Below are 25849 nucleotides of genomic sequence, written 5' to 3'. Positions count from 1 at the left end.
CACTTTGTCAAACGCCTTCTGAAAATCCAGATATACAATATCAACCGGCTCCCCATTGTCCACATGTTTGCTTACCCCCTCAAAAAAATGCATTAGATTGGTGAGGCAAGACTTCCCTTCACTAAATCCGTAATGGGAGGGATGGGGCTGGGGGCTACTAGATCACCAGGGCATATATATTTTATATGGGGGAAAGAAGGTCAATGCTCAGGTCAGGTCACCAGCTTTTTTTTTTGGGCGGGGGGGGGGGGGGGGGGGTGCAGTAGGTTGGAAGGAGAGAAGGAGTGCAACTACACACCTCTCCTCTCTACCAACATTGCCCTGGACCTGGCAGAAAGCGTTTTGCATTAAATGTGCTTGGGAAACATTTGCTTTTGAGCACCGGTTCAGTGCATATAATGATCGCATTTAAATGTGGTCTGTGCTACTGGTTTCAGTACCCACTGAAACCAATGGAACATTCAATTCAGCACACAATAATGCACATTTTAGCCCAGCACTAACACTCTTTTAGCACTGGCATTAGTTTTGAGCATTGGCCCACAAGGGTCTGATCTATTATTGTCAATTAAATCAACTACTAACCAATGAGCTGATGCTCAGAACTCCGGCGCTATCTGGAACAGCGCCTGATCAATACCATGGGAGCAGCACAGAAAACTAGCTCCCCAATACTCAACTGTAAAAAGACACAAATGATATACACACAGTTTGAAAGCAAGGGGGAGGAACATGCCTGGTGCATGAGCCAAGAGTTTTGCGATACACAGCTCTTGTACGCAGGAAACCCAGAATCAAAGCACACATCGGCACCATTCTTCTGCACCTTTAAATTTAAGCTTTTCAATTATTTTTTTTTTACCTGAAAAGCTATATTTAAGGGCAGAAAACAGGCACCACTGTGTGCTTTCACTCGCATACATTCGTCTCTCACTTCCAGCACACAGAGGCTTGCACAGGCTGCCTTCTGCTTTCAAATTAAATAAAAACTGGTAGATTTTAAAGAAAAAATTGTGGGAAATCCTCTCTTCAAACACCCCAGTGCATGCTCCAAGCTGGAGTTCGGTTTTCAGTGGTAAGGGCGGGTTCATTTTGTGTACTGTTCTGAGAACTGGGAGGGAATAGGAAATGACCTCATTAACATCCATTTGACTACATTTGCATGCTATTTGCACTAATCTTTGGCGCACATATTGAGGCATATTTTCAAAGCACTTAGCCTTCCAAAGTTCCATAGAAACCTATGGAACTTTGGAAGGCTAAGTGCTTTGAAAATGAGCCCCATTGTCTCCTGCGCTAGAGCCCCCTGAGCACTGTGCGCTTACTACTGTGGGCGCTAGTTGTCCCCTAGCGCCGGTGTTAGGTTTTGAGCATCAGCCCAAAAATACATAACCTGAATCAATGCATATTAATACAGGTTAATAAATCAGGCCCTGCGTTTGTACAGGAGGCAACTGAGGGTGAAATGACTGTCTAAGATCATAAGCAGCATTAGTGGGCTGAGAACGAGATAAGCCAGTGTTCAACTGCCCTGTCTACTAGACTACATCTATCCTATTTATCTTATCTTGCTTATCCTAGACAAACATTACAACTGTGCATCCTATTTTTCATGGAACTTTGTACTGCCCAGATGTTTAAAATGTTAATATTTAATTAATTTGATTGACCATCATTCAAAGCCTCCCATCAAGATAGTGTACAAGATCAGTTAGTGTGCACTGATAAGGAATGCAACTATGAGATTAAGAGGGGCTGAAATCAGGTTAATTCTTTGGCTACAAATTTCAACTAAAGTTTATGCTCAAACTGCAGGGGTTCCATAAACCCCATAGAAGGAGCAGAACAATGTCACCTATAGGAAGCTTATCAAGGAGTGGGTTTTTATTAAAACCATTTCCTTGGTTAGCCTATATCAGAATATCAGCCTTCTAGAAGCTCTGCCTACCTTCTACTAGACACCAGAGACTTTTATAAAATTCTGGTTAGCCAGGCAGTGTGGGGAGAGGGGTGCCACTAGACACCAGGACAACAGCTTTGTAAGGAGGGGGGGTGGGAGGAGGCTGCCTGGTGCTGGTCCCATCCAGGTGTGGGTGTTGGGAGAGCCAGTTAGTTGAGCAGGAGAGGGATGAGATCAGGAGCCTGTGCATATTCTTTAAAATGTCACCCTTTCTGTGCCTGAGCCAATCGCAGCTCAAGCACTGACAGAAAGGGTGACATTTGGCTGTGAGCAGCAGATTACTACTGTGATTTTAATGTGGCAGTAATTCGCAAACTCATTGAATACTGCATCCTATGGCCAACTTTTAGCAGAAAGTTCGTGGTAGAAGTCGTGTGATCAGGCTTTCTGAACTGGCGCCTCAGATCGCAAGAGGAAGCAGCAACAAGCTAAGGGATATCAACAGGAGAGATTGCAATAAGCAGCCTGAAAGATTCTGATTGAAAACTGAGGAGCTCCAAACCACAAGATAGACAGAAGAGCACAGCAAAACAGAAGGGAAGAAAAGTCAAGCTTTGGCACATCAAACAGGCCACTGGACAGTGTGACAGCTAGACATAGATGAAATATCTCCAGTTTATTTTGGGGAGCTATGCTAGCTGTTATGGAAACACAGTACTTAGCACCCAGAGTTGTGGTCATTCACTCTGTTACATAGTAACATAGTAGATGACGGCAGAAAAAGACCTGCACGGTCCATCCAGTCTGCCCAACAAGATAACTCATATTTGCTGCTTTTTGTGTATACCCTACTTTGATTTGTACCTGTGCTCTTCAGGGCACAGACCGTATAAGTCTGCCCCGCACTATCCCCGCCTCCCAACCACCAGCCCCACCTCCCAACCACCGGCTCTGGCACAGACCGTATAAGTCTGCCCAGCACTATCCTCACCTCCCCACCATCAGCCCTGCCTCCCAACCACCGGCTCTGGCACAGACCGTAAAAGTCTGTCCAGCACTATCCCCGCCTCCCAACCACCAGTCCCGCTTCCCACCACCGGCTCTGGTACAGACCGTATAAGTCTGCCCAGCCCTATCCCCGCCTCCCAACCACCAGCCCCGCCTCCCGATCTTGACTAAGCTCCTGAGGATCCATTCCTTCGGCACAGGATTCCTTTATGCTTATCCCATGCATGTTTGAATTCCGTTACCATTTTCATTTCCACCACCTCCCGCAGGAGGGCATTCCAAGCATCCACTACTCTCTCCGTATTGGTAGAAGCTGTATACAATGAACTATTTCTAAATTATTATCCATTATTAAATATATTTTATCTCAAAGAAAGCAGTGCCTGTGTGGTATATCCATATAGGAAAGCACCCTGTAAAACATAAAAAAAGGCTCTTTTCACATCATGGGAGCGTGTGAGGAGATATAGGAGGTGAGGAGCTTAGCTAAAATACTGTCCATTGTGGAAGAACCAATGGATCAAAGAAGATTTTTGAGTTGAATCCTGAAAGTGAATGAGAGGCCGATGCAGTTATCCATAGGGTCTAGATCAAAGCTAGATTTCATCAGCATACAGGAGACAACTCATGCCTAAACCTTGAATAAGCATGGCCAAAAGAGACTTAAAGCTTAAGTAAAATGGGGGTCAAAATGGAACCTTACTACTACTTATTTCTACAGCATTACTGGACATACACAGCGCTGTACACTTAACCATGAAGAGACAGCCCCTGCTCAGAGCTTGCAATCTAATCAAGACAGACAAACAGGAAAAATAAGGGACTAGGGAATTACTTATGGTGGGAATGACAGACATGGGTATTGAACAAGCGAACAGAAGTTTAAAAGCAGCCTCAAAAAGGTGGGCTTTTAGCCTAGATTTGAATATGGCCAGGACAGAGCTTGACATACTGACTCAGAAAGTCTTTTCCAGGCATATGGTGCAGCAAGATAAAAGGAACGGAGTCTGGAGTTGGAAGTGGAGGAGAAGGGTATAGATCAGAGAGATTTACCCAATGAACGAAGTTCCCAGGGAGGAGAGTAGGGAGAAATGAGTGGAGTGGTACCGAGGAACTACAGAGTGAATGCACTTGTAAGTCAATAAAACAGGATGCTCGGAATTATTAGGAAAAGGATGCAAAATAAGACCAAGAATATTATAATGCCTCTGTATCACTCTATAGTGCGACCTCACCTTGAATACTGCGTTCAATTTTGGCTGCTGTATCTAAAAAAAAAAAAGATATAGCGGAATTAAAAAAGGTTCAAAGAACAGCAACTGAAATAATAAAGGGGATGCAACTCCTCCTATATGAGGAAAGAGGTTAGGGTTTTTCAGCTTGGAAAAGAGACGGCTGGGGGGGAGGAGGTTGATACGACTAAGGTCTGTAAAATGCTGAGTGATACAGAATGGGTAGACGTGAATCAATTTTTCACTCATTCAAAAAGCACAAAGATCAGAGGGACACTCACAAGCAGATGATCAAAGTCCCGCGCTGTTCCAAACAGCGCTCTAAAAATAGCGCTGGAACAGCGCGGGGCTTTACCGCACAGATGATCAGAGATAATGCATGCAAATTTAAGCAGCGCAATTATCTCTGATCATGGGGTAGAAGTGCGGGAGAATTGTGCCTGAGCGTGCGCTCAGCACAATCCTCCCGCACTTGTTTGACAGGTCTGGGCTGTCAAAAGCCCAAACCTGTCAAACACAGGGGCTGGAGGTCTATGGGACCACCAGGCCCTGACTACCCCTGCCACAAGCAAGGCAAAATGGGGGCTGGAGGTCCAGCGGACCTCTGGTCCCCCCAACGATCCCACACCCCCAGGTTCAAGGAGGGCTGGAGATCCAGTGGGTCTCCAGCCCCCCCCCCCCCCGAAAATGGTCCCTGGTGGTCAAGTGGCCGCCGCCGCGGCCCCCCCCCCCCAGCGACAGGGGTGCTGGCGGTCCACTGGACCGCCAGCCCCCCCCCCCCAATCCAACCCCCAGCATTGTCAAGGGTCCACTCTGCCATCCGATCCGACGCCCACCCCCCTACCTTGGTTGGAGAAGGGACGCAGCCTGCCTCCCTCCTCTTCCTTCGATGCTGCAAAATGGCGGCGCCCAGCCCTGTCCAGTGCATCCTGGGATGCGCTAGGCGGGGCTATACACCATATAAGGTGGGGGTTGGGTTGGGGGGGCGGCGGTCACTGGACCAGCAGGGACCATTTTCGGGGGGTTTGGGGGGGGCTGGAGACCCACCGGATCTCCAGCCCTCCCTGAACCTGGGGGGGGTGGGGGCCTTGGGAGGGACTGGAGGTCTGCCGGACTTCCAGTCCCCTGTCGCTGGGGGGGGGGGGGGGGGGTTGTTTGCGTCGTTGGGGAGAATGGGGGCCTGCCAGTATGCAAATGCATGCTGGACAGGGCTCACCATTCCTCCCCAATAATCTGCAAACCCTAACGCCAGCTCGGAGCTGGCGTAGGGTTTGTCGCAGCCAGCAACCCAATCATTGGCACGCTGGTCCCTGATCAGTGGGGATGAATGCATTAAGCCCCGTTTAGCATGCATTTGCATGCTACTTGTGGTAAGAGCCCTCGAGCGCATTGTTTCACATGCTCAAGGGCTCTGATCATGCGGGGTTAGCAAACGCCGGCGCTAGTATGGCACTAAGAGCCTCTAGCACAGGCGTTTGCTTTTGATCATGAGGGTATCAATGAAATTACATGGAAATACTTTTAAAGCAAATAGGAGGAAATATTTTTTCACTCAAAGAACAGTTAAGCTCTGGAACTCGCTGCCGAAAGATGTGGCAATGGCAGCGAGTGTATCTGGGTTTTAAAAAGGTTTGGACAAATTCCTAGAGGAAACGTCCATAATCTGTTATTGAGATGGACATGGGGGAAGCCACTGCTTGCCCCGGGATTGGTAGCATGGAATATTACTACTAATTGGGTTTCTGCCAAGTACTTGTGACCTGGATTGGCCACTGTTGAAAGCAGAACACTGGGTTAAATGGACCATTGGTCTGACCCAGTATGGCTATTCTAATGTTATGACGGTCTTGGATAATACAATGGCCGTGAAGAGAGATGAGGATGGAGAGAGTGTAAGGGTCAATAGCCTGAAGATTCCTATATGTACTGGTGGAGAATGAACGGGACTGGGCAGGGGAAGAAGGGTGATTGTGTGAAAGTTATCACATGATGGTCAGAGAGGGGAAGAACTGAGGTGCAGAAATTGGAGAGTGAGCAGTTGGAGAAAATGACAAAGTCAAGACAGTGGCCATTCTGGTGAGTAGGGGTAATGGAGCACAGCTGAATATTGAAAGAGAGGTTAACGCGAGAAACTGAGAGGCATAAGAGTCAGAGGGGTCATAAGATGAATGTTAAAATCCCCAAGAATGAGGGAAGAAGAAAAGCTAGGAGTCAAAGAGTGAAAAGAAGAAAGGGGCTTATCAGGCCAAGGGGTCGATAAATGACTGCCACTAGGAGAGGTAGAGGAATGAATTGACAGATTGAGTGAAGGAAGAAAAGCTGCGAGACTGAGGTGGAAGAAGAAATTGAAATCTATAACAGGGTGAGGAGTAGCAGCCCAACACCACTTCCACGGCAAACCAGGCAAGGTTTATGGGAGAAAAGGTAACCTCCATGACACAGGGCAGAAGCTAAGGTCAAAGCCAAGTCTCAGTTAGTGCAAGCGGATGCAGAGTACAAGAGATAAAGAGGTCATGGATGTAGGCAAGATTGTTGAAGACAGAGCTGGCATTCCACAGGACACATGAGAAGGGCAGAGAAGGGAAAAGTAAAGGAATAGAAATAAAATTAGAGACATTGTTATGTGACCTGAAAGAGTAGGGTGAGAGCTGATTTGGAGGACCAAAATTGGGATTGATATCCACAGCAGGAAACAGGAGAAGGAGCAAGAATACAGAGAAGAGTAGGAGAGACATGACAACAGCGATAAAGATGAAATGCACTCAAAGAATGGAGATGGTTGAATAAAAGGAAGAAAATGTTGAAACTTGAAAGCTGAGAAGGAAGAAGACAAAGGTGATGAAAGCAGAAGGTGGGCAATGTGGTTCTGAGGTATGCAGTGGTTTCAGATAGAGAAAGATTGGGAAAAGTCAGTATCAAGAAGAGAAATTATACCGGAGCCGCTGGAAATAGGAGAAACTAAAATAAAAACCTGTAGAGATAAAATGTTTTGCACACCTGATAGCGCATGGCACCTGGGACGGAAGCCCTGAGTTGACTGGGGTCACCCCAGAGAGTGCTGAAAGGAATATGCAGGTGGACAGCAAGATTTTCACAGCACCTTGGTGAATACCACATATGTATGCTGGGGTGGGGGGCAGCACAGCAGGACTGAAAAGAATTATAGTACAAAATGTTGCATTAATTAAGAAGGACTGCAACCAACTAAGGATTAATCTACCAAAACCAAGATCTATAAGGTGATAAAGCTGTAGACTATGATTGACAAAGTTGAGTGCCACACTGAGGTCAAGGGAAACTACCTTTTCCCAAGTCTATGTTTGTCTAGTAACATAAAAAAAAAACCAGACTGATTGGGAAGGAAGGCAAATGATTCTCTCTACAAAGTTGCTTAGTTGGCCCACAATTATCTTTTTAGCCACTTTTTAGATGAAAAGGCAAATCTGAGACTTGTTGATATTTTGTGAATACATTTCTGTGAAGATGAATTGCCAGGGTGCACATACAAATTTTTTTTTTTTAAAGTTTGACAATTTTTTTTTAAATCTTGCTAATAAGAGGCTCTAATTGATGTTTTGTTATTTCATATTGAGGGTTTAAAAATGATCTATGCTTTTTATTACTTCCTAATTAGTTTTGCTGTACTGTTTAAACCACTGTATTGTCTTCTTTATTTTGCCTGTAACTTGCTTTGGGATCTTCAGAATGTAAAGGTGAAAGATCAAATGTGAGTAAATAAAATACTCCTGTTTCCTCTCTCTCTTTCCATAACTGTCATGCAGCGTCACTGCGCTGTAAAATCGCTAGCCATGTCTGAAGTCTCAGAACTGGATGGGAAAGCAAACTGGAATCCTATTTACCTGAAATGCACAAAAAAAAAACTTGTCAATTATTCCTAGAGCTATCAAATACACCAATAATTTTATTGGGCAGAATTACCAGTACATATTGCACTACAAATTTCTAGAAAATGAAGCAGTTGCACAATATTTTAATTTTGTCCAGCAGTCTCCTCATTCTTCTGAGGGATTCTTGGCCAAAACAATCCTACCCTAACTATTGCACCATGATCCTTCAGCTGACAGCAACCCAAGCTTTTTGTACACTATTTTAACCTCTTATTCTTTTCTATCTAACCCAGCTATTGCAGGCACAGTGGTCTCACTGAAATGCAAACTCTACAGTGGCCTGATACCCAGGGAAGCCAGGGTTCAAATCTTTCTGCCACTGTGAAGTGACCTTGGACAAATCACTATCTACCACTGCCTCAGCTACCCACTTAAAACTGTAAGCTCTTCATTGTACTGCATTTCCCCAGTAGTGCTATAAAAATGATTTTAAAAAAATTCCTTCCAGAACTATGATGTCCTGTTTCCCATACTGCAATAGCAAAGAGAATTTGGAGTTGTTTTGGGATGGGGGAGGAGGAGAGCAGTTGGGGGAACTGTATTGGAATCACTGATAATCTGAATACTCCATGTTGAACATCTGAAACTCCGTTCAGTCTTTGAAGCTTATCTATTCTGCATTATTTCACGTTAATACAGCATATATAGCCCCCTGGAGGAGGAAACTGGGAGCTATATATGCTGCAAGCCCATGTAACAGGTATTAGATGTGAAAGCAGAAGACGCCCACGTATCACAGAACACTGCTGTTGTGTAAAAACAGGTAACACCTTTAACTACAGAAGTGACAGGGAACCTGAGTTCATGTGCTACACAGTATAAAACACTAAGGACCTGCCATAATGCTGCATGCCAACGTCAGCAAGATTCTATTTTTATCTGGAAGTTGTAACTTTTGAATTCCAGCAAGAATAGTCTTGCCTGCTTCTTTGAGTTCATCATGACTGATCCAGTATATATGAAATTAATACTACTGTCTATATCATACAAAGCAACAAACCTTCAGAGTCCTTCTGTTTACGTTCTACTTCTTTGCGATACTCTTCCAGTTCTCGATCGGTGAGTTTATTAAAGGGGTTTGGACCAGTTGTGCTCACAATCACTCTTGGCTGATACTCCTTTTCAATGATTGCTTTAGATGCAGTCACCAGTTCACCCTAATAGAACACAGAAAAAAAAAGTCTGCTACAAAATAAACTTATTTGAAGTATTAAAAGCGAAAATGAATAACACCAAAAATTCTATTTGTAAGTACAGGATTTCGAATGTTTCAATTCATGTTGATTATAGGGGGAGGGGATGGATTGGGTATCTTCTGATGGGCTGCTGATGTAAACAAACTGTGGAAATAGGTTCCTTTCGAGTCTATCCTCTTAAAAGGGTTTTACAGGCCGGTTGTATAGAATAACTGCCAGCCCATGAGTCCCTGTGCCTTTAAGAGGGCATACACAAGGAGAACTTATTGCTTCTGCTGTTTGTTTATATTGATTGCAGGTTCTCAACCCAGTCCTCAGGATACACCAAGCCAGTTGGGTTTTCAGGATACTTACAATGAATATGTATGAGGTAGATTTGCATATGATGGAGACAACGCATAAAACGTTCGCATGCATATTATGAATATCCTGAACACCTGATTGGCTTGATGTCAAGGACTGGGTTGAGAACCCCTGGTCTAGAGAAATACAGGATGCATCATCAAGGCTAGGTAGCACAGGAGAGGGAGAGAAAATAAGATGGAGGAGGAGGGTGGGGGGGGGGGGGGCATGGACAGGGTACTTATTTCTGGGTCAATTTTTGGCCATAATCTGAACCCAATTATATGCATATATAATTTGAACGTATCAACAAAATCTGTTTCACTGTGGCCATTCTCAATGCATTCTACCATGCAATTGCTCTTATATGGAAAATACTGTCATCTCTTCTGGTGTGTAAATACAGCAAACATTTAATGGTTTCTGCAAGTGTACAACAGGAAAACTAATGTGAATGATCACAATTTGCTTTGCACAGGCACATATTCCTCTTTCGGTTCACATAAAAACAAATTCTGGGTCAAATGCCTGGCCTGATGGCATTCTCCACAGCACGCTCTTACCTGCCCTCTCAATTACCATCTCTATTAAGTATAGCAGAGGATCAGAAATAGCTTATGTCTGCACTTTACAGCGATATGAAATAGGGGAAATCAGGAGTGGGGGGGACGGGGACTTTTTTTCCCTAAATTATTTTTATTGAAATGCAAGAAAAAAGTTACAAATACTTCAAAACAATCCCCCACCTCCAACCCCCCCACTCCAGGACAGCAGTCCAGCTCATTTTCGAAGGAGATCGTCAGCCATCTTCTGATACAAATCGGGAGATGGCCGGCGATCTCCTGAACCCGGCCAAATCGGTATAATCGAAAGCCGATTTTGGCCGGCGCCAACTGCTTTCCGTTGCGGAGCCGGCCAAACTTCAAGGGGGCGTGTTGGGAGGGTAGCGAAGGCGGGACTGGGGCGTGATACGAGATGGCCGGCTTCGCCCAATGATGGAAAAAGGAAAGCCAACCTTGACGAGCATTTCGCCGGCTTCACTTAGTCCCTTTCTTTTCAGCACCAAGCTGTGAAAAGGTGCCCGAACTGACCAAATGACCACTGGAGTGAATCGGGGATGATCTCCCCTTACTCCCCCAGTGGTCACCAACCCCCTCCCACCCAAAAAAAAAATATATATATATTTTGCCAGCCTCTATGCCAGCCTGAAATGTCATACCCAGCTTCCTGACAGCAGTATGCAGGTCCATGGAGCAGTTTTTTGTGGGTGAAGTGCACTTCAGGCAGGTGGACCCAGGCCCATCCCCCCCCCTACCTGTTACACTTGTGTTGGTAAATGGGAGCCCTCCAACCCCCCCCAAAACCCACTGTACCCACATGTAAGTACCCCCTTCACCCATAAGGGCTACGGTAGTGGTGTAGAGTTATGGGTAGTGGGTTTTGGGGTGGTTTTGGGGGGCTCAGCACACAAGGTAAGGGAGGTATGCACCTGGGAGCAACTTTTGAAGTCCACTGCAGTGCCCCCTAGGATGCCCAGTTGGTGTCCTGGCATGTCAGAGGGACCAGTGCACTACAAATGCTGGCCCCTCCCACAGCCAAATGCCTTGGATTTGGCCGGGTTTGAGATGGCCGGCATCGGTTTCCATTATTGGCGAAAACCGATGCCGGCCATCTCTGGCATTTGGCCGGCCCCAACCATATTATCGAAATGAAACAAGGCCGGCCATCTTTTTCGATAATACGGTTCAGGACTGCTCTTTGCAGCGCCAGCCAAATAGATGGCGGGTGACCTATTTGGCCGGCGCCATTCAATTATGCCCCTCAGTGGCATCTAAAGACTACATCTGGATAAGATTGTTACAGAAAAAAAAAATCTCTGGGAAAAACTCTCACATGTCACACTGAATGGTTTCTGATCTTTAAAACAAAATACAATATTAGACAAAGGGTACACGAATAAACACAACAATTTTTTAAATTACTACTTCTGTAATTCAAGGACAACCATATTACTCATATGAAAAAGTAACTTCCCCCTTAGTTACCCAATCAACCAAATGACCAAATTTAATTAATAATCAGATCCAGTTGATTAAACACAGCCAAGCTTGATTGCAGCCAGCACTGTTGAATCTAAATCTCATTATATATTGAACCTTACCAAGAGAGTGAAGAAGTCACCACAAAGTTTGTACAAGGATGCTATGCCACAATCAAAGGAAATTCCAGAAGAGATTAGAAAAAAAGTTGTTAAAATGTATCAGTCTAGAGGGGGTTACAAAGCCATTTTAAAAGTTCACCAAATTAGAGACCTGCAAGGGAACGGGGTTCGCGGGAATTCTGCGGAACCCGCAGGATTCCTGCAGAAACGGAAGTTCTGCGGGATCCCTTGGTGACGGAAGCAGTTCCTGTGGGGTTCCTATGGGGATGGAAGCAGTTCCTGCAGGGTTGTCGTGCAAGTGTATGCTGCACTAGCGCCAGCCTCTCACCTACCGAGTACCAAGTTCTTTGAGTGCTTTCTCCTCCTCCTTGCTTTAACAGCACATATGCGGAAAGTCTCCGTTAAGGATGTGTTAGAGATACAGATGGTGATGAAATTCAAAAAGGAATGGGAAGAACACAGAGGATCTCTAATTAGAAAATGGAAGTTATAAAAAACCTAAACTTAAATGGCTGCATGTGTGTGGATGTGTCGAGTGACACTTAGATGGTGACCGTGGTGTGATGAACCAGAGCCGATACTGGGAGACCTGTACGGTCTGTGTCTCATATATGGCAATCTGTTTTAGGATGGGCTGGAAAGGGTTTACACAGCAACTTTAGAGGCTGGAACATGAGGACAGTGAAGGCAGACTTTTACGGTCTGTGTCCTGCAAATGAGAAGATGAATAGACTGGAGTGGGCTTCGACGGCAACTTCAGTAGTTGGAACATAAGGATAGTGCCAGACGGTCTTCTAAGGTCTATGTCCCAGAAACACCACAGAAAGACCATAATCAAGTATATAATATCACATTCATTGTTGATTTAATCAAGAATTGATAATGATTGTGACTATTGGGCAGACTGGATGGATCAATCCAGTTTTTATCTGCTGTCATTTACTATTAATCCTCTCTGCTCCCGGGCTGATGCGCAGACCTCAGCTCTGACATAGGCACGAGCATCAGATGTCACCTGACCTACTGGTGCGTGCATGTGGCGATCTCTTAACACACAGTGCCAGTGAATCAGAGAAGTCTTACATGCACGCACCAAAGTGTTCCAACTTTAGTTCCTTCCTTGCCTGCAGTGCTGCGGCTCAAACCCAGACAGAGACTGAGAGAGCCGACAGGAGTTTTTTTTAAATGTACCATTAAATTCTTGTGGGACTGGGTGAGGACAGGTTAAATTCTTGCGGGGAAGGGTTAGATTCCCGGCAGGGATGGGTTCGATTCCCCAAGGGGACGGACAGGGATGGGTTAGATTCCCTAGGGGGATGGGTTGGATTCCAGTAGGGACGGGCAGGGACGGGTTGGATTTCTGTCCATGTGCAACTATACCAAATCACAACAAGCTATTAGCCATTATCTCTAAAAGGAGAAGATTTGGAACAGTGGTGAATCTTCCCAGGAGTAGCTGGTCTGTGCAAATCATCTGGGAATCACAAAATATCCCAGAAAATCATCCAAACAACTGTAAACCTCTTTTGCCCTAGCTAAAGCCAGTGTTCATGACTCCACAATAAGAAAGACTGGTCAGAAATGGGATTCATGGGACAGTAGCAAGGCAGAAATTGCTACTATCCAATAGGAACATTAATACTCGAGTGCAAAAACCACAACTGGATGATCTCCAAACCTTTTGGGATAATATTCTATGGACCTACATTAGGGCTGGCGTTAGAGGAGGGGAGGACAAAAAGGGCAGCTATCTTGGGTCCCACATCTCCAGAGGGCCCCAAGATCACACATCTCTTCCTCTTTCTCTTTCTCCTGCTCCAGTCCAACATCTCCCCTCTCTCCCCTTCTTATTTCCAGTTTACCTTCAACACATTTTTCTTCACAGGTGTCACTGTCATAGCAGTGATTCCGATATGCTGCATGTGGCCAACCCCAAAGCTTTTCATCTGCCTCGTTCTACCCCCCACCCCTATGAAACAACTTGCTGTTTCTAGAGGAGAAGAGAAATGGACAGCAGCCAGTGGAAAGAGAATTAACAGAAGATAGGATAGCTGAAGAGAGAAACAGATAAATATGATGGAAAAATTAAATATCCAGACAACAAAGGTAGGAAAAAAGTGTTTTATTTTGAATTTATTAAGTGAAATATGTTAGCTGTGGAAAATTTGCATTGCAGATATCTTTCTATTTTGTTCAGTATAAGAGGAAATGCATCTCTGTTTTAATTTTTCTACTGTTGCCATATTTGCTGAGTTTAACTTCTTGGGGTTCTTAGTTCAATTTTGCCTTCATATTTCTATTTCTAATTTTATTTATTTTTATATCTCGTTTTATCCCAAAGCGGGTTACAATGTGAACATACATAATTCAACAACTTACACAACAAAACAATAACAAAAAAAACATTAAATTTAAAATCTAACATTTCGCTGCTAGCCTCGAAAACAGTCTTTATCGAGTTCAAGATTTTTTTAAAAGAAGTTTATTAAAATTTAATCTACCAGAGCAGAATCTCAAATAATCAAGTAATTGATTCCAAAGAATCACCCTAGCAACCAATAAAGCTTTCTTATGAGCATCCGTCAATTTACAAACTGGGACGCATAGAGGTGTATTTTAGTTCCATAGTAACCTATGGAACTTTGTAAGTCTAAGCGCTTTGAAAATGAGCCCCATAATTGCTTAGTACTTTTTGAACATAAGAGGTGGCCTTGGCTATATAAGATCGAAGTATCTGAAAAACACATCAGTATTATAGCATGAACTCTCTGATGAATCAACATGAGCACTTTGAACACACATGGCATTTAATAGGTAACCAAAGAAGTTTTTTTTTTTTTTTTAAACAATGGAGTCATATCCGATCTCTGCGAGCCAGTCAAAAACCGGGCTGCTGGGGGAGGGGGAAGGGAGGAGCCCTTCTTACACATGCTAGGGCCCAGGGCAGAAATTAACACCTGCTCTAGACTGATGAGTCAAAAGTGGTGCTCTTGCTCCCATTACATGCATTGTAAAGCAAATAAAGCATTCCACAGCAAGAACATTGATGGTGTGGGGATGCTTTGCTGCCTCAGGACCTGAACTTGCCATTTTTGAAAAAAGCACTACACCAGAAAATTCTTAAGGAGAATGTCCAGTCATCTGTCTGTGAGCTGAAGCATAAGTGGGTCATGCAAAAAGACAATGATCCAAATCACAAAAGCAATGAATGGCTGAGAAGAAACAAAATTAAAATTTTGGACTGGCCTAGTCAAAGTCCAGACTTGGACCTAATAGAGATGCTGTGGCAGAACCTAAACTGAGCAGCTGATACATAACCAATGAATGTGTCTGTATTAAAGCAGTTCTGCAAAGAAGAGTGGGCTAAGATTCCTTAACAGCAAGGTGAAACACATATCAAATTATAGCAAGTCTTTAGTTGCAATTATTACTGCTAAAGGTGGTGCAACCATTTATTAAGTTTAGAGCACAGTGTCACATATACACAGCAGGAACCTGGGTTCGTGAGCCCTTGGGCCACTGCCGAGGAGCAGCAGCGGCAGGAGAATCACCCCATCACCACATAAGGCAGACCGGAACTGGAACACAGTGGACTGGAGTAAGGCTTCACCTACACTTGGCCACCTTTCACCAAGAGTTGAGCTCTGGGCTTCAGGCAGCCAGTAGGACTTGCAGGACAAGGCAGGACACAGCAGCAGGCTGACAAATAACAGGAACACTAGAAACATGCTGGGTTCCAGGAAAAACAGCAGGCAAAAGAACAATCCAGAAACAAGCCAGGTCAGGGCAGGCGGCAGGCAGAAGAATAGTCCAATAAACAATCCGGGTCTGGGCAGGCGGCAGGCAGAAGAATAGTCCAATAAACAATCCGGGTCTGGGCAGGCGGCAGGCAGAAGAATAGTCCAATAAACAATCCGGGTCTGGGCAGGCGGCAGGCAGAATAGTCCAAAAAACAAGCAGAGTAAAAGTCACCAACAAGAACAGCACAAAGGCACTGCAACACTTCACACCAAAGGAACGCTTCTGAAGAACACTGTTGCAAGGCAACTAAGAACCTTACCATGTGGTTAATAAAGGCAGGTAACAAGGGAGTTCACCAGGTATGGGTGCTGCTTGGTTCCAAAAAACTCCCAAAACAATCTGGAGAGCTGGAAGATCCGGACCGGACCACCATATCTTCTGGAACACGGGAAACGGTAAACCATCACTTCGCAGCATTCCCCAGGTCTAAACCCCGGGGACTGAGGTGACTACGAGCCAGGGACCAGGACACAATCGTGACACACAGATACTTTTTTACATGGGTACTATGAGTGTTGGATAACTTTGCTCCTTAAATAAATGACATAATAATGTAAAAGCTATATTATGTGTTTACTCAGGTTCTCTTTGTCTAACACAGTATTACGCTTTATTTTAAGATCAGAAACCATTCAGTGTGATATATATGCAATAACAGGGGAAATCAGGAGGGGAAAAAAACTTTTACACATCACTGTATTCTGTGGAATAATCCCTCCAAATCCAACACGTGAATCTATTTTGCATGAGACGTGCTCTTGATATATGTATGCAGTCCTCAATCAGTGAGTCTTCCAGGGTGCAATATCCTCCAATCATCAATGACCCCCCTTGCTCCCCCTTTCATCAAAGTCCCTCCTCAACTTCTCAGGTGAAGTCCAGTCCAACAGTGGTTCTGCCACACATAAGACACCTCTCCTCCAGGTATAAAAGTAAATCCACAGGTCTATAAAGAACTATTCATTATTGTCATTTGGCGCATATACTGATACCATCCATAACTTCTGCCTCCACAATTGCCCATATAACATCACAAACCACCTGTCTATGTATTAAAACTCACAAATAAACAATCTGCAATGAGTGTGTAGTTATAACAAAGAAACTATCAAACACATCACTCCAATATAGTGTCACACTGGGGATTCAGATCTGAAGGATAAAATATATTAAATTTAAAAAAAATAGCCTCAGTGTAACAGGGAGCCTGACTTTTATGCTCCACTGTAAATATTACCATCACAGGCTTCCACCACCTTCCAAAAAAAAAACCACAGAGAAAAACTCCCAGAATATTTCAAAAATTCTATTTGGGTGATTTATATTTATAGTGAAATTTAGTGTTGTGGGTATTTGGATCTGTATTATGTTAAATTGTGTTACCCTCCCTTCTGTTTTTTAAACACAGACTTTTCTCCCACTTCTTTAGAATTTTTGAAATATTCTGGGAGTTTTTCTCTGTGTTTTTTTTCGGAAGGTGGTGGAAGCCTGTGATGGTAATATTTACAGTGGAGCATAAAAGTTAGGCTCCCTGTTACACTGAGGCTATTTTTTTTTTATTGGAGTGATGCGTATTTATTAAAACTGCCCCTGCTCTATAAGAGTCAGAAGCCAAGGCATAGTACCACCACACAACCTGTTCACTCTTAAGCTTACCATGCTCCACATCATTTAGGTGGAACTCCTGAAGCACTGCTATCATAGCTTTATTCCTCTTAAGAGCAACTGGAACCTTCTTGTGCTTTATAGGAGGAGATCCTAGTCCAGCAACATTCCAGGAGGTTATTAGACTTTGCCACTGTCATATCATAACACCATACCACACCCCTCATCCCATCCACGTATCTGCTGCACATTCATCCCCAATTATTCCTTATCCTCCCATGCACCACCATACATTCAAACTCCCCTCTTGATACCTAATCCTACCCCTGCCAACCTCTTATCCCGAAGCTTTCCACTGCTTTCCTCCTCATCTCAATTCTCCTTGCTCCAATCTGATTTACCTCATGGGTAAGGAAATACAGAGGATTAGAATAACCTCCAAGAGACAACTGACTTACCTCCCCAAAGCCTCATCCTCAAGATCAACACATACCCATCCATCAACACTCTTAATTAAGCACCCTCTCGTTCACCAAACCTAGCCTAGGGATGAGCTAAATATCCATCAGGAATAGTGCACCCTCTTCTTAACAAGTGCTCACTATGTACACATAGTGCGCCTTATTTGCACATCGTGCACACTTTTCCCTCTAAGGTACATGTGAACTACTGCATGTACATACTCTATCAGGAAAGAGTGTATTATGTGCAAAAACAGGGTGACCTATTTACACACTCTTTTAAAAGAGCATGCACTATTGAAGAGATTTGCTGGAAATTAAAAAAAAAAAAAAAAAAGACATTCTAAACAGAAGCAATACAAAAATTTTCTGAGTGCACATCTCCACTCTAACTCTTCTTGCCCACTCTACCTTCCTGGTAATTGACCTCCTCCAAATTAACCAATCTTAACTTAATATTCATTAATACAACAATTACGACCCAGAGAGGCAGGGAGCAAAACCACATTACAGTGTGTGGACATCAGTCTCTAACAACTACTGATCAGGTCTATGCACTCTGTCTTCTGGCTGCCAAGTCCCTCATGGATTGCCTCTTCAAAAGCCTGTCCCCCCACTGGGGTACACTGCTATGTGGGAAGCATTACTTCTACTATTGGACTCTGTGCTGTTTCTGAACCAGGACAGTCTCAGCCTGCCCTTTCCAGGCCTCATCCAGCATAGAGGTTCTATAAAAAATTCCACTCATTGTGAATACCACTCACAGTCCAATAGTAGCACATATCTTCTTGCCTTAGGTCTTCTTTGAAGTCTCTCCTTTTCTGCAATTTACTTATAAGTCACCCTAAATCTCAATCCTGAAGCCATCTCGTTTAAACTCTTGCAAAGCTTTTCCCTCCCATAGCATTCTGACTTGAAATCCTGTTTGGGGATGTTGTTCTTCCATTGACCCAAAACCCGATGTGCCTCCTCTATTAGGATTTCCTCTTGCTCCCCCACTGGGTCTAAGGCACATAATAAGGATCTGAAGATGCTCCTTAGAATTGCTTCCACATCAGCATACTTCTCAAGCTCTGGCAGCCAATGAATGCATAGGTTACATTATCAGGTGTGGGTTCTCAGCATCCTCCAGCTTGTTCAACAGCTCAGCATGTGCTGACTCCAGTTTATCTGTTCACATGTTCACTGCTGTCAAATCTTCCTTTTGGGTCTCCATACATTGCTCAATCTTCTCTACACATTTCCCCAAATCCACATCATGCCAGAGACCAGGTAACATTTTTTTTCATCTCCTCTACCATTATGCCAATCTCGGACTTCAATTCAGATTTAAATTCCAGGAACAGTGATTTCAGTCCTGTAGAGGTACAAGGAAGCACCCAAGGGATGCTCTCAGTATCCCTGAACAAATTTGAGCTAATGTCCTGCATATGTTCCGAGTCCTCCCCTGATTTCTTCCCACTTGCTGTATAGAGGGTTGGTTTTTAAAACCTCTCCTCTTCTTCCACAGACATTCCTGGCTCAGTTCATGTTCCAAGCTTTTCCACACCAGGATGGTGCTGATTACCACCGAGGCAAAGCTTTAGGTAAGTACCACAGTTGTGCTCTTCTGCCGTCTTCTAAGGGATCATCATATCCTCCCCTGCCTCATGTTTTAGTTTTTCCCACTTTCCCTGCCACCACAATACTCATACTCTTGGGGTCTACACACTTGCTTGTACTTCCACATATTAGAAGCACCAAAATGACACATCCAATATGTCCAATGAAGGGGCCAATGCATTAAGGTGCAATATGTTTATGTTTATTAAAACCTGATATACTGCTTGACTTTGATAGAAAACAGTGGTTTACATTAAAAAGTATACAAAACTTATAAAAACAGAAAAAAACATTCATAAAATAAGCATCCAAAATACAATAAATAATCATGGATTGTAATCTGCAGTTTTGCTAGTGTATTATTCCCTGATTTCCTAGTTCAATGTCAAAGGCTTGCTTAAAAAAAGGTTGTCAATGAAGTCTTACATTTTTTATGATTTGCTTCAGTATGAATGTATTTCAGAAGACTGCTCCATAGGGAAGGTACATGCAAAAAGAATGCCTTAGACTGAGTTGATTCCCATTTGACTTGATGAGCGAGGTATGACTATTCTGTGATCCTGTAGAAGGAGATTCTGTAAAATCAACCCGACAAGTCCGAAATAGATCATGCAGATAGTGTTGTAATTGTATATAAGGATACCAGTCAGACGAGCCCAGTTCATAAAGGTGTTTTAAGGAGTCATATGAAAGCATCGTGGACTCATCTTCTTCCACTACATGAAGCAACAAAGTTAATCCACTAGTTGGCCAGCACTTGATGCTACTGGATATCAGACCTGGGAGAAAATCAGCATTACTCCCTATAGCCAAATACCATTAACAATATGCATGTACATAAGTACATAAGTACATAAGTAGTGCCATACTGGGAAAGACCAAAGGTCCATCTAGCCCAGCATCCTGTCACCGACAGTGGCCAATCCAGGTCAAGGGCACCTGGCACGCTCCCCAAACGTAAAAACATTCCAGACAAGTTATACCTAAAAATGAGGAATTTTTCCAGTCCATTTAATAGCGGTCTATGGACTTGTCCTTTAGGAATCTATCTAACCCCTTTTTAAACTCCGTCAAGCTAACCGCCCGTACCACGTTCTCCGGCAATGAATTCCAGAGTCTAATTACACGTTGGGTGAAGAAAAATTTTCTCCGATTCGTTTTAAATTTACCACACTGTAGCTTCAACTCATGCCCTCTAGTCCTAGTATTTTTGGATAGCGTGAACAGTCGCTTCACATCCACCCGATCCATTCCACTCATTATTTTATACACTTCTATCATATCTCCCCTCAGCCGTCTCTTCTCCAAGCTGAAAAGCCCTAGCCTTCTCAGCCTCTCTTCATAGGAAAGTCGTCCCATCCCCACTATCATTTTCGTCGCCCTTCGCTGTACCTTTTCCAATTCTACTATATCTTTTTTGAGATACGGAGACCAGTACTGAACACAATACTCCAGCTGCGGTCGCACCATGGAGCGATACAACGGCATTATAACATCCGCACACCTGGACTCCATACCCTTCCTAATAACACCCAACATTCTATTCGCTTTCCTAGCCGCAGCAGCACACTGAGCAGAAGGTTTCAGCGTATCATCGACGACGACACCCAGATCCCTTTCTTGATCCGTAACTCCTAACGCGGAACCTTGCAAGACGTAGCTATAATTCGGGTTCCTCTTACCCACATGCATCACTTTGCACTTGTCAACATTGAACTTCATCTGCCACTTGCACGCCCATTCTCCCAGTCTCGCAAGGTCCTCCTGTAATCGTTCACATTCCTCCTGCGACTTGACGACCCTGAATAATTTTGTGTCATCGGCGAATTTAATTACCTCACTAGTTATTCCCATCTCTAGGTCATTTATAAATACATTAAAAAGCAACGGACCCAGCACAGACCCCTGCGGGACCCCACTAACTACCCTCCTCCACTGAGAATACTGGCCACGCAATCCTACTCTCTGCTTCCTATCTTTCAACCAGTTCTTAATCCATAATAATACCCTACCTCCGATTCCATGACTCTGCAATTTCTTCAGGAGTCTTTCGTGCGGCACTTTGTCAAACGCCTTCTGAAAATCCAGATATACAATATCAACCGGCTCCCCATTGTCCACATGTAGACCAAACGTTTTGCAGAGTAGAAACCGAACCCATTGAACTGCTTTCACCAATATATGATTCTTTACAGAGGGCAAGAGCTTAGCAGATTTAGCATGGAGAATATAAGCTAGACTCAACGGGGTGGCTAACTCAGTTTCATATACTACATCACAGAACTCAGTGGAGCGAAACACCCAGTCTCAAGCATATCTTAAGTTACAGGCGATATTATAAGCTTGAAGATCTGGCAAGCCAAGGCCACCATCTCGGCACAGCAACTGTAACTGCCAGAGAGATGCCCTGGGCCTCATTACACCCCATAAAAAATAACAAATGATTTTGTTGTAAGTGGCCAAATCTTTCAGCTTAATAATAAGAGGCAAATGTTGTAATGGATTCAGCCACTAGGGCAATAATACCATTTTTATAAGCTGGACTCTACCCCACAAGGACAATGGCAGATGTTTCCACTGGTCACACAAGTGTTTAGTATCAGTCTTCAATTTTGATATATTACAAGCATATACATTTTGCATATCCCTAGAAATCCATAAACCCAGATATCGTAACTTCTCTCCTACCCATTTAAGAGGAAACATCCCTGGACCTAAGATCTGGAGAACAAATTATGAGACTTCTAGGGTCTTAGGATTCAAATTGGACTCTTGTCAATGGAGTGTCAGCTAAATAGTTTGAGTAAAAATTAAAAAAAAAACTGCATCAGCTAAGGACGATCAGATCCCTTTCTTTCCCAAAAACTTTTCATTTCTTGGCTCAGGCTATAATATTTTCTCAGATTATTGTAGCTCTTTGTATGCACGTATGCATTTAAAATTGTACAACAGGCTACAAATTTAGCAAAACACTGCAGCAAAACTAATACATAAAAGTAGGAAATGTAATTGCAATCTCTTAGCAAAGAGATCTGCGTTGGCTACCAGTTGGAGCATGAGTGAAGTAAAATCATCAGTGTTGTTCTCTTGCTCCTGTTCAGCTATTAACTTTCCCTGTGGCACATTCTGCTTTCTGTTTTAGATCTTTATTAAGATTATGTTTTCCTACTGTTACACATGTTCACTTTAAATGTTTTCAGAAAGAAAAATCTGGAACTCGATCCCAATTCAAATTTGAAGTGTGCCCAATTATTTCCAATTTGGAAAGCATTAAAGACCCACCTTTTTAGCAAATATTTTGAGTTGTTTAGCATGTGTTTTGTTGTAGCTGATTCTGTAACCCACTTTGATTCCATGTTGATATAAATGCCAAGAATAGAATAGATTATGTCAGACAAAATCAAAATGGACCCCGTCACAAAGTTTCAAAATCAGAATCAAGGTCTTTCAAAAACCTATTGACAACCACCTGAAATGCGAAATGGGATAATACGTGCAATGGGATAAAACTAACATTTATAAATGATCTGGAAACAGTAATAAAAAGTGAGGTGATTAAATTTGCTGATGATGCAAACTTATTCAAAGTTGTTAAATCACAAGAGGATTGTGAAAAATTGCAAGATGACCATATGAGACTAGGCATCCAAATAACAGATGGCATTTAATGTGAGAAGTGCAAAGTGCTGCATTTAGAGAAAAGAAAACCCAAACTATAGTTACATGATGCAAGGTTCCACATTAAACATCACTGCCCAGGAAAAGGATTTAGGTATCATTGTTAATGATATGTTGAAACCCTTTGCTCAGTGTACATCAGCGACTAAGAAAGCAAATAGAATGCAGAATGTTAAGAATTATTAGGAAAGGAATGGAGAACAAAAGAGATTATTATAAAGCATTTGAACTGCTCCATGGTGCAACCGCATTTTGAATATTACATAAGTACGTAAGTATTGCCATACTGGGAAAGACCAAAGGTCCATCAAGCCCAGCATCCTGTTTCCAACAGTGGCCAATCCAGGTCACAAATACCTGGCAAGATCCCAAAAAAGTACAAAACATTCTATACTGCTTATCCCAGAAATAGGTGATTTTCTCCAAGTCCATTTAATAATGGTCTATGGACTTTTCCTTTAGGAAGCCATCCAAACCTTTTTAAAAACTCCGCTAAGCTAACAGCTTTTACCACATTCTTTGGCAATGAATTCCAGAGTTTAATTACACGTTGAGTGAAGAAAAATTTTCTCCAATTTGTTTTAAATTTACTACATTGTAGCTTCATCGCATGCCCCCTAGTCCTAGTATATTTGGAAAGTGTAAACAGACGCTTCACATCTATCCGTTCCACTCATTATTTTAAAGACCTCTATCATATCTCCTCTCAGCCGCCTTTTCTCCAAGCTGAAGAGCCCTAGCCACTTTAGCCTTTCCTCATAGGGAAGTCATCCCATCCCCTTTATCATTTTCGTCGCCCTTCTCTGTACCCTTTCTAATTCCACTATATCTTTTCTGAGCTGCAGTGCCCAGAACTGAACACAATATTTGAGGTGCGGTTGCACCATGGAGCGATACAAAGGCATTATAACATCCTCATTTTTGTTTTCCAATCCTTTCCTAATAATGCCTAACATTCTCAGGGCTGTGCCTAGGGTCTCTGGCGCCCCCCTGCAGTTGGCGCCCCTCCTGCAGTTGCCCCCCCCCCCCCCCGAAAACGATCGGAAAACGATCGCTACACTACCCGCCCTCTTCTACCCAGATCCTTTTCCTTTTTTTTTTTTGTTTAAATTTACCTCTGTCCGGTGGCAGCGTAGCGCTAGTGAGGAGGCAGCGCTTCCCCACCCCGACGTGTCAGTCTTCCCTTCGCTCAGTGTCCCGCCTTCTTCTGACGTCATTTCTGATGTCAGAAGAAGGTGGACCTGAGTGAAGGGAAGACTGACATGTCGGGGCGGGGGAGCACCGCCTCCTTCTCACTAACGCTACGCTGCCACCGGACAGAGGTAAATTTAAACAAAAAAAAGGAAAAGGATCTGGGGAGAAGAGGGCGAGGTAAGCATGGTGCGGCGGGGCGCCCCCCCAGAGGATGGCGCCCTCCTGCCATGCTTACCTCGCTTACCGTGTTGGCACGGCCCTGAACATTCTATTTGCTTTCTTAGCTGCAACAGTACACTGAGCAGAAGGTTTCAACGTATTATCATTCACGACACCTAGATCCCTTTCTTGGTCTGTGACTCCTAACGTGGAGCCTTGCATGATGTAGCTATAATTCGGGTTCCTCTTTCCCACATGCATCACTTTGCACTTGCACACATTAAATGTCATCTGCCATTTAGACGCCCAGTCTCCCAGTCTCGTAAGGCCCTCTTGTAATTTTTCACAATCCTCCCGCAATTTAATGGTCCTAGCACAGACCCCAGGGGAACCCCACTAACTACCCTTCTCCATTGAGAATACTGACCATTTAACTCTCTGTTTTCTATCTTTTAACCAGTTTTTAATCCACAATAGAACACTACACCCTATCCCATGACTCTCCAATTTCCTCTGGAGTCTTTTATGAGGTACTTTATCAAACACCTTTTAAAAATCCAGATACACAATATCAACCGGCTCACCTTTATCCACATGTTTGTTCACCCCTTCAAGGAAATGTAGTAGATTGGTGAGGCAAGATTTCCCTTCACTAAATCCATGTTGCCTTTGTCTCATTAATCCATGCTTTTGAATATGCTCTGTAATTTTGTTCTTTATAATAGTCTCTACCATTTTGCCCGGCACCGACGTCAGACTCACCGGTCTATAATTTCCCGGATCTCCTCTGGGACCTTTTTTAAAAATCGGCATTACATTGGCCACCCTCCAATCTTCTGGTACCATGCTCGATTTTAAGGGTAAATTACATATTACTAACAATAGCTCCGCAAGTTAATTTTTCAGTTCTATCAGTACTCTGGGATGAATACCATCCGGTCCAGGAGATTTGCTATTCTTCCGTTTGTAGAACTGCCCCATTACATCCTCCAGGTTTACAGAGAATTCATTAAGTTTCTCCAACTCATCAGCTTCGAATAACATTTCTGGCACCGGTATCCCACCCAAATCTTCCTCGGTGAAGACCGAAGCAAAGAATTCATTTAATCTCTCTGCTTTGTCTTCTCTGATCACCCCCTTTACCCCTCGGTCATCTAGCGATCCAACTGATTCTTTTGCCGGCTTCCTGCTTTTAATATACCTTAAAAAAAATTTTACTATGTGTTTTTGCCTGCAACACAATCTTTTTTTCGAAGTCCCTCTTAGCCTTCCTTATCAGTGCTTTGCATTTGACTTGACATTCCTTATGCTGTTTCTTATTATTGTATGCAATTCTGGTCACCGCATTTCAAAAAAAGATACAGAGGTGTATTTTCAAAGCACTTAGACTTACAAAGTTACATAGAGGGGCATAATGGAACGTAAACACCTATCTCCATGGGCGTCTATGTCCGAAAACGGGTACGTGAAGAGGCGGGACAGACCGTATTTTCAAAAAAATGGACGTTTTTCAGCTGGGCCTTTGTTTTTTTTAGCGATAATGGAAACTAAAAACGCCCAGCTCAAAAACGTCCTAATCTGAGCCATTTGGTCATGGGAGGG

At 43.5% G+C, this 25849-nt stretch overlaps 1 protein-coding gene across 4 annotated transcripts in view; it reads right to left on the bottom strand.

Annotated features, from left to right (window-relative positions):
* Window positions 1-25849, bottom strand: part of ADD1 (adducin 1) — a 293072-nt gene that overhangs the window by 15235 nt on the left and 251988 nt on the right. For 3 of the 4 annotated variants that reach the window (XM_030191131.1, XM_030191128.1, XM_030191130.1), the window contains one exon: window positions 9049-9205. In XM_030191131.1, the coding sequence (XP_030046991.1) occupies window positions 9049-9205 (157 nt within the window). Of the gene's footprint in view, window positions 1-4143; window positions 4177-9048; window positions 9206-25849 lie in introns of all 4 variants that reach the window. The other variant, XM_030191129.1, reaches the window with a different exon arrangement.

Source organism: Microcaecilia unicolor, chromosome 2 (assembly GCF_901765095.1).
Source record: "Microcaecilia unicolor chromosome 2, aMicUni1.1, whole genome shotgun sequence".
NCBI lineage: Eukaryota > Metazoa > Chordata > Amphibia > Gymnophiona > Siphonopidae > Microcaecilia > Microcaecilia unicolor.
Note: the sequence above shows the minus strand (reverse complement) of the source record. Positions and strands in the feature narration are given on the sequence as shown.